Source organism: Mugil cephalus, chromosome 17, assembly GCF_022458985.1.
Source record: "Mugil cephalus isolate CIBA_MC_2020 chromosome 17, CIBA_Mcephalus_1.1, whole genome shotgun sequence".
NCBI classification, from domain to species: Eukaryota; Metazoa; Chordata; class Actinopteri; order Mugiliformes; family Mugilidae; genus Mugil; species Mugil cephalus.
In genome coordinates this window covers 11,657,080-11,670,957 of record NC_061786.1, presented here as the reverse complement: position 1 = coordinate 11,670,957, position 13,878 = coordinate 11,657,080, and the positions used below count along the sequence as shown (strand labels likewise).

At 39.6% G+C, this 13,878-nt stretch overlaps 1 protein-coding gene across 1 annotated transcript; it reads left to right on the top strand.

Annotated features, from left to right (window-relative positions):
* Window positions 1-1,333: 1,333 nt before the first annotated feature.
* Window positions 1,334-13,417, top strand: ivd (isovaleryl-CoA dehydrogenase). Its single transcript, XM_047611702.1, has 12 exons — window positions 1,334-1,619; window positions 3,559-3,648; window positions 3,822-3,873; window positions 3,994-4,163; window positions 4,271-4,364; window positions 8,016-8,146; window positions 8,311-8,407; window positions 8,495-8,588; window positions 9,867-9,948; window positions 10,104-10,208; window positions 10,523-10,595; window positions 12,552-13,417. Exons 1-12 carry the CDS (start codon window positions 1,488-1,490, stop codon window positions 12,683-12,685), a joined length of 1,254 nt encoding a protein of 417 aa, XP_047467658.1. The 5' UTR covers window positions 1,334-1,487; the 3' UTR covers window positions 12,686-13,417.
* Window positions 13,418-13,878: the final 461 nt, after the last annotated feature.

Sequence of the window (13,878 nt, the reverse complement as noted above, 5' to 3'; positions counted from 1 at the left end):
TCCGAGGTTGATGGAAATTGAATTTATGATAAACTGGGTAAGGAATCTATGCTGATCTGATGGTTCTATTGGGAAAACCTCAAATGTTTAGTTGCTTCAATAAAAAAAAAAAAAAATTAGAGTGTCTGTGGAAGAAACAGTGGAGGGAATCTTTCCATCTGTTAAAGTTTAAATGTGTAGGTTTTAATGTCATCTAGTGGTGAGGTTGCAGACTGCAGCCAATTGAATCGCTCTCTCTCCTCCTCCCTTTCCAATTATGCAGGAGATGCTAATGGTGATAACTGGCAAAAAAGCACCGAGTCATGTTCAACAAAAGCCACAAGATGAAGCTACAAACCGATGTCTGACTGGCATCTGTGTTTCTTCAGCGAGTTCCCCTTCTGTTCTGTCTCCCAAAGATTTAGTGCTTCTTTCTCTTTATACACAGCAACACTTCTGTTCTCTCTGAAAAGAGGAACTTGTTGCCGGCTAGTTGTCAGTGCTGTTTAACCCCGCACTTTATATTTAGTGCACTGTAAACAAAATGAAAGCAGCTCTTATGGGAACATAGCATAAGCACCACGTCCTCTCTATCACCAGTGTTTAATGTGTCCCTTCTGGGATACTGTAGAAACATGGCAGCACACGATGTGTGTGACATGAAGAGTTCATTATAGGCTGACAAAAATAAATGAATGAGTTGATTATATGAAATTATTATACACTAATGAAAACACAATTATCGAATAACATTATGCCTTTCCTACAGTTTATCAATGTTCTCTTTCTTTCGCGGAACCAGTGAGTAGGATTATGAGTAGGAGGAGAAACATTTTCAGACTTTTTTACTGGGAATTGTCCTCCATCTTTCTCTTTCAGATCTACTTTTTGCAACAGCCTGCCACATAATCATTTGTATCATTAGTAGAAGAACAAGAAAGAGGAGAAGAAGAAGAAAAGTCTGTGGTCCTGAGAAGGTAGTGGCAGAATTCACCCGTCTCAGTATAGGACACACTGGACTAAACAGCATACTTCACCATATGGGAAAACATGCAACTGGAACATGCACACACTGTAATAATATAGAATCTGTTGATTGCAAGGCCTACGAGGAAGAGAGAACAAACTACAGAGCAGCAGAGCAGAAAGGAAGGTTAAGTTACTGTAGAAAATCTCCTGGGTGAAAAGGGGAAGATAATACACAACCATCTGATTAGGTAACTGAAGGGAACACGTGTTAATGGATAGGATATTTTTTTTTCTCTCTCCTTTGGTTTTGTTCTACTATTTTACTGATCAGCACTCCTGTCCGCTAGGTGGCAGTATTGCACAGTAAGTTCGTTGCCAGTCGTCAATCAAACCAGGAGAAAAAGAAGAATAAGTCTGTTGTCCTGGGAAGTAGAGGCAGAGTGAGACCTCTTACTTTCTCTTCGCTAAAGGGCAGCCAGCCCGAGGTCTTATTTTTCATTTTTATTTATTTCTGACGTTATACCAAACCAGACTTCACCATGTTTGCAGTTAGAAACGCTCTCCGCCTCGGCTCCAGGCTTTGCATCCCTGCCGTGGGGAGGAGAGGATGTGCCGGAGCTGCCATCCCGGTGGACGACGTGGTGAACGGACTCACCGAGGACCAGGTCCAGGTGAGCTAACCGAGGCTAGCTCATGCTTCAAAACAAAGTTCACCACCAGCTGTGCAGATAAGCAGCTCGGGGTGTCACCACAGACAAAGTGTGCAGCATGTTTCATTAAGTTAAACGAGACGTTTACGTAATGACGTGATGACATAACATTAGCCAACAGTTGAAAGACCTTGATATTAGCCAACAGAGCTAGCTAACCATGGGTATTTCTTATCAACAGCTGCATATTTTCAGTCTAAATTAATTTTCTTTACATTTAATCCCACTACTAAAGCAAAAGACTTGTGTATATTTTACACAAGCCCGATGTTAACAACCTTAACTGTTTACCCAGATACATAAACCGTAAGCTACATAGTCAGAGTCGTTTTGCAGTTCAAAGTTAAAAGCTAATCCAGGCATGTTTTTATATCGGTTTTGTGAAGTTGAAAAGGGACAACAGGTCAGTGGTATTTTGGAACAAAAAAAGCGAAGGAGACTAGGGCAGGGGGTGGGGTTCATACAAAGCTTTTGATTGGATGGGAGAAGCTGTCCTCTAATGCTGGGCCTTTTTATAAAGTTAGGCACTCTCATGACAAACATTAGGCACACTTGTCACAATGTCCAGTCTATGTTGAAGCAAAGTAAGAAAGGTGAGTGTGGTAACCTAGCCTTCTGACTAGGACTGTGATATAAAATAATAATAAGATGCACAGTACAATTCAATATTACTACCAACCACAACATCATAAGGAAAACAACTGAATCAACAGCTCTCTGTTATTTCAAACAAATATTAAATGCTACAGTCTTTGTCAAGCTACTATTTAGCTCATGTGTTAAATATAGATATTAAATATTTAATTGCACCTGTTTTCTCTGGTGTACCTAATGAACTGTCTAGCAGTGAGTCCAAAAGGCGTTTGAAAAAGGGCAACTGGACTTGTGTCTAGTGAGTGTATACACCGATCAGCCATAACAGTATGAACACTGACAAGTAAAAACAAGGAAAAACTAACAAGTGGACAGATTTGAATGACTTTGACAAGAGTTTAATTACAATGGCTTTTCAGATTATCACCAAAATGGCAGTTTTAATATGCTGCATTTACCTAAGCATTCTCTTTTATTAATTTTCCTGTACAGTTGTGAGCTTGTATGCAGGTATAAGTACGGGTGTCCACAGGAAAATGTAGTTTTGTGTGTTCACATGTATGTAATTGTGTATGTGTGAGTATATGCATGCGTATGTATATGTGTATGGGTATACATACATACCTTTTCTTTCTTTTATTTGTTGTGTTTTAATACTGTTTCATTGTTTTCTTCTATGCTTATGGTCGGACCGCAAGAATAATGTCTTTAGTAAAGCTGCAGCTAATGGGGATCTTAATGAAACAAACAAATAAACAAACACAGTACCCTGGAAGCTGTTTTCCCTGAAGTCAGTGGCCTCTTTTTGCAGGATGTCACTCCCTGATTCAAAGCAAAAATCGTTCAGAAATGGTTTAAGGAACTCAACAATGAGTTCAAGGTGTGGACTCGACCTAAGATTCCCCAGATCTCCGTCCAGTTTAGCGTCTGTGGAATGTGGGAGGCAAACATGTCTGATCTGTGAATGTCTTAGTGGCAGATACTACGGTGCACCTTCAGGGTGCAGGTCAGGGTTGTTTTTGCTGCAAAAGGGCTACCTACATATTAGGCAGGTGGTCATAATGTAATGGCTGACTGGTGTATACCTCAGTTAAGATTTAAGCATGTCCACCTGTAACTGATGCTGCGCACTTGTCTCTACTTGCGCACACGAAAAAGCTCCTTAGGGTCTCAGTTCACCAGGAAATCAAATGAAGGAAGACACTAGATGACACTCTAGTATGTTGTCTATTATTTTAAGGCTTTTAATAACGTTGCATCTTATTAATTGTAAAATAAAGTCTTGTTTTCTTCCTTTTTTTCACAGCTAAGGCAGAGTGTTCGTAAATTCCTTGGAGAAAAACTTGGGCCTTATGCTGATGAGATCGACAAGAACAATGAGTTCCCAGGAATGCGGGTGAGTTCAAAGATTTCGTTAAAGGTGTAACCTGCTCTTTCCTTGTTGAGTGACATGATTTAAAAAAAGTTAAATGAACATTTCATCATCATCACACGCAGTTGTGTTTTTTCCAGATGTAAACTGGAGCAGCATTTCTATTGTGCTAACTTTTTGCATCATGTCTTCATCAGGACTTTTGGAAAGAAATGGGAGAGATGGGACTCCTGGGCATCACTGCTCCAGGTATAAAAGAAGGACACGTTTCTCAGTATTAAATGTTCCAACAAGGAACTTCCTCCTTGCTTTGTGTTTTTTTTTTGTGTGCATTAATACTTAAACCAACACTTTATGTATTCCTTTCAGTGGAATGTGGAGGGACTGGATTGGGATACCTCGATCATGTCATCGTGATGGAGGAAATGTCACGAGTGTCCGCGGCCGTCGCTCTCAGTTACGGCGCACACTCTAACCTTTGTGTCAACCAGCTGGTACGCCACGCCAATGAGAAACAGAAGGAGAAGTACATGCCAAAGGTCAGAACCAGACACTTCTCTGTCCCACACTGTTTGGAAACGCTTAAAGCAAAGACCAAAGAAGATTGATTGATTGTTCGACTAATCCTGGTGTTTCCTCTTTTCAGTTAATGACAGGAGAGCATGTCGGAGCACTGGCCATGAGTGAACCCAATGCTGGCTCTGATGTTGTGTCCATGAAACTCAAAGCCAAAAAGAAAGGTATGTCCTGTTAGTTCGTGTTGAATTGTGTTCAGTTGTACATACGGCACATGTCCAGGCAACCCTGGAGCAGACATTTACAAAAGAACATGAATTCTCTATTGCTTATTATTTCATGAACTTTTGGGGGCAGGTGGAAGTTTTCAGGAACTCTTGCAGATGACTTGACTTTCTGACACCAATTTGAGAATGTTTAAGGGCTGCGTGATATATTGCATTAATTCAGTTCATTTGGGTTTTATTTCTCACTCTGTTTTCGCCCCAACGCTGGCCAGTCCTCTACAGTTAGTTTACATGCACATGAAAAAAACGAATTATTGCCTTAATTGGACTATAACAGGTGAACTTAAGTGCATGTAAACAAAATTACTCCAATTAAAATCGGAGTTCTCATTATCCGATTTAGACACCCAAATAATGCGATTGGAATTCGGTTTTCTCCAGCATGAATACAGCGATTCGCATTTTTCCATCGGTAATATGTGAGCGCATACTCCACAACCGCTGCGCTGGCGTGTGACCACAGAACAAAAACATCCAAGAAAGCCGGTCGCTTTTCTTGTGCTGCATGTAAACTGGGACAAGGACTTTAGTTAGAAAGTCGAATTTTGAGCATAGCTCGATTAAGCTCTGCATGTAAACGCACTGAGTGTTATAGGTTCTCACAATTTCCTCTGAGTCACCTGCATGTGTGAGTTTAGCCAGTCTACAAGTTTGAGTAATGGCAGATTACTACTCAAGCAAAGCAGAATATTTCTCCCCTTCTTCTTAAAGGTGTTTAAGTACTGGAGGACCTAGACACAGTAACCTATGCACGTAGCCAACGCCAGTGCAGGCCATTTATACTCAGTCTCACTCTGTAAAAACGCAAATGGTGTCTTTTTAGCCGGTCGAGTTCATGTTTGTTTCTACTTCCTATGAATCATACAAATGTCTGTTACTCAAAACCTTCTCGGTTAACCTTACTAATTCCGTATTGATACAAAACAATGAAATAAAAAATTGTGGAGATGGAGGCGCAGCCGGAAACACGCTTCTACCAAGCTGACCGACCGCAGCTCTGCATCGTATATTTCTGGGGAAATGCATGTCGGCTACGATGCTACATGTAGGTGTCTGTGTTTACATCGTAACCTCTGTGTCAGCGCAGAAGTATAACACGTCTGTCAGAGTTTAGAGACTTTTTTTTTTTTTTTTTTTTTTATTGTGCAGTCTCTGCTTAAGTGTTTAATTGAAAATGATATTATATCATATTTTAAATGCCAAGACACCAATGATGCTTGTTTTCCAGTTTAATATCAACCTACTATACTATGACGTGTGAAAGGTTTTTAAATGAGGTTATCAGTTCATATGTGATTACGTGTTTGTTTGTGGTAGATGTGTTTTAAAGATCAGATATCATTTGAGTGACAGTCAGTAGCAGGGTATGTAACCATGATGTAAGCATTGATGCCACATGTGGTCTTGTGTTAAATCATCATGCCATGTTATGTGTTCATTGTGGGCAGAACAGACTAAACACCTCATCTCATGTGTTAAGACACTACCAACGTTATTTTTTTTGCTGCAGACTGGTGGCTGGGTATACTACAGGTACTTTTGGTGGTTGTAGCACATGAGCTCCATTTGGACTTTGTCTGTCCTCTGCACTTGTTTTCTGATACCCCTTTTCCATCAAACAGCTTGCAGGGCTTGTTCAGAGCCAGTGCCTGACTTAGCACCGTTTTTTTAATTTAATTTTTTTTCCCATCGCCTAAGCACTGGCCAAACTGGTTTGAAACTGGTTCGAAACAGGTTCCAGGCAAGCACTAACTTAGCTGGGCTAAACGGGTCAGAGCGAAAGAACCGGCGGGGTTACAGACCAAAACAGGAACAGTAAAACAACCAGCAGTTTGCATAGAAAAGAAAAAGAATTATATGCCCTAAAAACAAGCAGCAGTGGGCTAAGGAGGAAACCCAGTGCTTTCTGCCTCTCACACAAAACAAGTGTTTGGAAAAAATACAAAGGGAGATGGCTGCTGCCGGCTACGACTGGACACTGGATCAGCTTCTGAAAGAAGAACTTGCATCTTTCTGATGAGGTCACTGACTCTAGCACCAGCACCCATAGCACCAGGTTCATTTTGGTGGAAAAGAGCCATGAACGGCTCTGTCTCATCAACAGGTTTTTACTTCAAATGATGACTCTGTGACGAGATTACAGATTTCCTTCTGATGACACTTCATGTTTGTGCATCAACACTGCTCAGTGGAACAGAGTCAGATGAACCTTATTTCAGCTCCTTTTGTATCTTATAGGGTTTTGATTTGCCTTTCTTCTACGTGGACCACTTGGTTTATATATTTATAAGAGAATTACTGAAACGTCCCCTGTTTAATAGACATCAAATGGTGTCATTTTAGGTCCTCAGTCAGTTGTTTTGAGGAGTCATAAAATTGATCCAACACTGAAATTATTCATTGTTTGTAGCTGCTTGCCTGCCACAACCATTTTAGAATCACCAACGAACCCATGTAAACACAGGGAGAACATGCAAACCACACAGAAAGGCCCCAGTCGGCCTCCACTGATTTTTGTGCGTGCGAATATCTTTTTTTTTTTTTTTTTTTTTTTTTTTTTTTTTTTACAATCATCATATGGTAAATCATCCCCAAACGTTTGCATGCCACTGTATGGGAATGTCTTCTGAATCTATTACCTAACAGTAAATATTGCTACATATTCTCTAGTAACACTGTCACTGATAAGAAATAATCAATTCTCAAGGTTCTGTATTGACTCAGGGTTTGACAACGCTTATCACACTGAATACAACAAGTAACTCTGAGTCAGCACTGTGTTCTGCATGGTCAGAATGAGCAGCGTTTTGAGTAATGTGATGTTTTCAGGCAATATTGAAACAAAGCCAGCAGTTTGTGTGTGGTTCAGGGCCACATAGCAATGTGTTGCGTTGTGTATTTCAGTTAACACCATTTCACGTCTTACTGCACCAGGTCACTGGCAAACTATGTGTCCTGATAAGAGAAGTATTTAAGCTGTCCAGGGAGAGAGAAGAAAGGTTCTTACCTCTATCTCATTCAGATATTTGCTGCAGCTGTTTTTGCTGGTAGTTTGTTTTTGGTGTAGTTTCTACAGTGGAAGCATCATATTTGATATTACAGCATTTTTCTTCTACACGTAGACATTTCCCATGTTCATACAAATGGAAATCTAGCCATTTTATTCCTTCACAGATACACTGTCACTAAGTGGGCAGAGAGTGTGTGTGTGGGCGGGTGCCACAGGTTTGTGGTGTGATCTCTTGGTACCTCATTTCATGCTTTATAAATACAGACTTTGCACCTATTGTTGATTGTAGTAAGTGTAACGATGGAACGGTGGTGGGTGTTTTGATCTGTGCGGGTTTAAACTGAGAGACCAGACGTTTCCTGGATGAGCGAATTTTCTGTGACGCCTTGCATTTTTTATAAGATGGTAACTAATCGGTAGCCACAATGACACCTTCTCTCGTTTGACCTCAAGGTTGTATTTATAGAGATGTGCTCATGCAACACTCTGGTGTAGGGTATACTTATTTGTGTCCCTACAACTCTGCTGATAAACATCCTTTACGTTTTAATTCATGTCCTGTTTGCACTGTTTTGCAGGCGACTACTACATACTGAATGGCAACAAGTTCTGGATTACAAACGGCCCAGATGCGGACGTCCTTATCGTGTATGCCAAGACAGATCCTGAGGCGCATCAAAAAGGGATCACAGCTTTCATAGTTGAAAAGGTAAATCCTGCAACATGAAGGCGTATTCTCCTCCGCCTTGTGCTTTACTTTGTGGCTGAGTGGATGACATGGGTTTCAATACTTAACTGTGTTCTGTGGATCACAGTTAATAAATATGGGGGAGGAACGAGCAGTTTGAGCGTTCGTTTTTGCGCTTCCTCTAGGGAATGCCAGGATTCTCCACCGCGCAGAAGCTCGACAAACTCGGCATGAGAGGATCCAACACCTGCGAGCTGATCTTTGAAGACTGCAAAATCCCAGGTACGTGTTAAAGTGTGCGCTTTAGCTAGTATCTGTGCGTGTGCACCGTGCGATTCTTAATTGGTTTTTCTTTCCCGTTTGTTGTAGAGGCGAACATTCTGGGTCCTCTGAACAAAGGTGTGTATGTGATGATGAGTGGCTTAGATCTGGAGAGACTGGTGCTGGCAGCCGGACCCATCGGGTGAGTTTTGCTCTGCTTTTATATGTAATTAAACAGTTTCCACGTGGAGAGAAATAATAAATAAAATGTGCGCTGTGTACTAGTGTCTTTATCCCACGATTTATAGGATGAGATTTTCTCAGCTCGACACACACGTCTAAACCTGCTCCCTTACCAAACCCACTGAGCACAGGTTCCACCCACAATGTTTTACTAGCGCACTTCCTGCTATAACATGCTAGCGGGGTTAGCCCCGACATCTGGGCAGACATTGTGTGATATTTTATTTAACACACATTTTAATCGGCCCCCCTCTTAACTGGGAACACTCTCACTGTACCAGCTATTTGATCTGCGTAACAGCAAGCCCTGTAGTGCCAATTTAATAACAGATGATAGTGATATAGATAGAAAAAAGTGGTTCTGCATGCAAGTGGATAGTCTTCGCACCAGAGCAACAAACGAGACATTCTCAACAAATGTGTTCATTGCTGGGAAAATTTTTCCTTTAAAATGATTTTCTTCTTCAACAGGGGGTTCACAGTGATACTGCATAATTTAATTTTGCACAAAATGTCTTTAAATACACATCAACATGAATCCAACATATTTTAGTGAAGGGCGAACCTGTGTATTATTTTATGGGGCACAATCTGTTCCCATCAAAGTGGTTCCAAAACAACTTTACGTTAAATAATATTTATGGGCTATAGCTATGACTTTGCAACTGTAATGCTAAAATCAAACTGCTGCCTTTGCATGTTCATTTAATAATGAGCATGTTACACTTAAGAGGTCTTATAAACTCTGAGATTAAACATCTCACAATCTTTTCATGTTCAGTTTTTAATTTGCAATATCAAAAACATGTTAAACCTTGATTCTACAACCAATGCAGAGCCATAAAGTTTGTTTGCCATCTCCTTAATAAGATCTAACATATTGAGGCTGACTCTTGTGTTAGTGGTAGATAACACTGTTTGTCATGCGTGTAGCTACTGTCACTTGAATCCAGACTCCATGTGCTCTAATACTAATTTCCCCTAGAAACTGCTCATTAATTTGATGTTTGCTTATTAAAGTTGAACCTCAACACTCAGCCACGGCCACAAGGCCTTGTGACACATTTATGTGAGTGTTAATGAAACATTTATTATTTAAGTGGGAAACTGCTTCGTTTCAAGGGCTTGTAAAGGTTTATTGAATTAAATGTTCTAATATTAGCAGCAGAAAAGCAGGTTCAAAGAGAATGAACGTGTTCCCCACTCTTTAACATGTGCATTTTTTTTTTCTTTTCAGAATCATGCAGGCGGTTTTGGACAATGCCGTTCCCTACCTACACGTCAGAGAAGCCTTCGGGCAGAAGATCGGACACTTCCAGGTTTGTCTGTCATGTGTGATTTCACTTGAAGTTTGAGAAGAATTTGTAATAAGTTATTCTTCAGTTGTAAAGTGACAGTAACAGTGTAACAGTGTAACAGTGACATTTTAAAGTGTACCTCAAGTTAAACTGACCTTATATTTCCTATTTGACAGCTGATGCAAGGGAAGATGGCCGACATGTACACGAGACTGAGCTCCTGTCGGCAGTATTTGTACAACGTTGCCCGAGCTTGTGACAAAGGACACTTCAGTGCGAAGGTGAGATCACTCATATTCTCCTGCGGCTAATATCACCATTATTAATGAAAAACATGTATGAATATGTGGCGGCATGTTTGATAAAATACCACAAATCTATTATCAAATCAATAAGTGTTACAGATTCTAATTCAGTGGTTAGGATTGGGATGTGTTTCACTCCATACTGTGTTAGAAAGAAAATGACTTAACTGTACAGTCTATAAAATATGTTTTATTCTTTTGTCATTTCCATAAGTCAGCCTCCTATTTCCCCTGTTCTTTGTATTTTTACACCTGCACACACTGACTGATGGTTTGTGTTGGTGTTGCAGGATTGTGCTGGAGTGATCCTCTATTGTGCTGAGAATGCCACTCAGGTTGCTTTGGATGGCATTCAGTGTTTGGGTAAGTGCCAAGAATCAGACTGTGATCTTAAACTGAAGGCCTGAATTCAGTCTGGGTGTTTACAGTGTAACTAGTTACCAGTGTTACAACCATCTCTGTAGCCATTAGTCTGTTTCTGGGTGAACTCTTTCTTTGGTACGAATCACTGGCCAAGTTTACACTGTACTGTGTTAATGGTTATTATTCTTTATTGAGCTTCAAACAGATTCTAAACAAAATGATCTGATATGACTTATATTTATCGAATCTACACAAACCCGACAGCAATCAGAAGGTGACTTTTTTTGAGTGCAGCGTTGAATCTACCAGAAATGAATAAACAGGGACAATTATGGTTTTGTTTATTTTGACATATTTATTCATATTTAAAACATATTTAATGTTGTTGTGAGACATTACTGTAATGTCAATAGCATTCCGACCTGCTACCGTAATAATTGTAGTCTGTGCGCAACATTTTTTAAAATTGGGGACACTTTTTTTCCCCCTCTTGTTCTGCCGCTTCATTTTTCGGACCTTTCCATCTTCACCACCCCCGCAATGTGTGTTTAAAAAGCGCTACATTAAAAATGATCCGGACTGAAACAATGTCTTGCGGTGCAGCGTTCCAAACGCTGTGTAATCAAATGCACCGCTATTCCAGTATATTAAAAATTCATATCATAATAAAAATAAAAATACCAGTATTCGGTATGAACCGGTACACCATCCAGCACTAATAGTAGTGTCATCTGATAGGTGCTCAAAATGTCAGCCTAAACAAAAAAAGCTAATATAGTGTATATCAGGCAGGTAAACACTAAACAAGAGTCTAATACTAAGCTGCTAATTGTCTTTTTAAGATTTTGCTGCAATAGTGGTGAAAGGGTGAAGATTTATGTCAGTGGACCAGATGCAGCATAAACTGAGGCTGCAGTTGTCACTGTGGTGTCACATGTCCATTGCTATGTGTCACTCTTTCACCTCATGATGGCCTGTTTCTCTTCACTGGCACTGTGAAAAAATAACTTTTACTTGAGAACCAGTGAGCAGCCAGTGTTATCATGTAGGCCTAGATTTTACATGTTACAGATCTTTTCCCTTATAGTGCATATGGTGGATATGCTTAAAATTTTACACAATTTGAAATATTACCATGAAATATTTATGTTTCAGCAGGTGTGGCTGCATTAGACAGACACAAATTATATATTTTTTTGTTTATTGTTTAGAAGAAAAACGATCAAAACTAAATTGTTGACTAGTTTCAGTCTGTCAGTTCTCAACATTGTCTGTATCAAAGTCACCTAACACTTCCTGCATTAGGTTCCTTGTGTTGAACTTTCAAATGTAGTGGTTTTATATAGACATGAAGCACAGCAACAAAACTTTAGTCTTGTAATAAAAAACACGACCTTCATTAGTGGATCACTGGTACTAAAATCCAAAAAATACTCAAAATGTCTTCTGTATTTTTATGGAACCAATCAATTGTAAGTTTTAATTGCTTTTTTTTTTAAGGATCTGTTTAAATATTTTGTCTGTGACTGTACTAAAAGAAATTCCACTTGAAGACCTTAACGCAATATTTCACAAATGCATGGTATGCAGGAAGAATCATCCCAACAGAGACCGTGGCCGGTTGGATTATGCGACGGTTTAAGTGCGATTTGTTAATAAAATGATCCTTCGGTTGTAAAACACACATTGGTTGAGTTATCAAACTACAGTGGCAGAACAAAAGACATGAAGAGTTTATTTGCTCAGGTGCTGAAGTTATTTGAAGCCTTTTAAGCCGCAATAGGAAGCGGCCACGGACATCTGATATCTTGAAATGACTTTTATTCATAAAAGCTGGGAGCGTCGTCATCTTTTATCAGCCGACTCTATTACACATTAAAACGCTGGGAGAAAGAGCTCTTATAATCTTTTACTGCGCTGTTACAGTACGTTAATCCGTGTCTCACTTGTCAACAGGTGGCAATGGCTACATCAACGACTACCCAATGGGGAGATATTTACGGGACGCTAAGCTCTATGAAATCGGCGCCGGCACGAGCGAAGTCCGCAGGCTCATCATCGGCAGAGCCTTCAACGCCATGTTCAAATAGATAATAGAGAAGAGGAGCGGTCAAGACTCACTGAGTGGTTTGTCGTGGATGAACACAGTTACTCACACCCAGGGCCTTACTGTACGAGGTGTTGCTGCCGTTAGGAAGAGGTTTTCATGTGTTTCAGAATTCACTGTGTTAAACTGGAATTTGAATTCACATAATAATGTACAGGAAATCTATGAGTGACAACAGGCAAGGCACGTTAAAGTTGGTTTACTGCATTAAGTGGCCTTGATTTAATGTTGTAGTCTTGTTAACAGTTAATTGATAACCAATAAAATGCCAATAATGCATTAAATAATAAACGATGAACCTAGTAAATATGTCGATTTCATAAACACTCCAAACTTCTGCTGCTATCAACCCGTTGTTCTCTAAGTTGGTTTATAGTTCAAGAGCTAATAGAAACAAGTCTGATCACTTTACTCTTGTCATTATCTATAAATGTGTGTTTTTTTCCTGTAATGGTGATTTATTTTTATTTTTTTTTTGTAAATATCATAGCCGCACTTCAAATCCTCACAAACTCTCTTCTTCTGAAGTGAAACCATCAACGAAGAGAAACAGCAGAGGTGTGTGAGTGTTCTGTTGTTAGTATTAGAATAAATAGTGGTTTGTTCTTGGGAACAAACGTCACGTTTCTAAACTGTTCTAAATCAGTCCTTGTCAGTGTGTAGTTGTACAGTATGAAAATGGTTTTGTTTGCAATGAATAAAAATGAAAACATTCTCTACGTCCGTGCATTTTTATGCCCTGGGCGAAGGATAAAAGTGCCTAACAGTCATACATCATCTACATGCATTTTGTAGTGATTAAGTGATTAAATGAGGATTAAGGCTAAAAATAAGAAATTTAAAGCTACTTTAATTTGTGATTTATAGGTGGGCAGTTATAATTCAATGCTGCGTTCAATGGCAGCAGGGAACTTGGATTTTGTCATCTGTAGAAAAAAACTATTTAAGACCAGAAGACAGACTTTCTGCTTAGTACTTGATGTTGAGACCACATATTTATTATTACACCACTCACTGCATCGTGGGATATGTAGGATCCCCCCCGTCAGAACTATATTGTAGATTTCAAATCTGAATTCTTTCGTTTTGACTAATGCTTTAAGGTGTGTGTCCTGTCCTATGGTGTAAACATATAAAACTACAACTAATGCTGTTAAGCAAAATTATTGTGTCAAA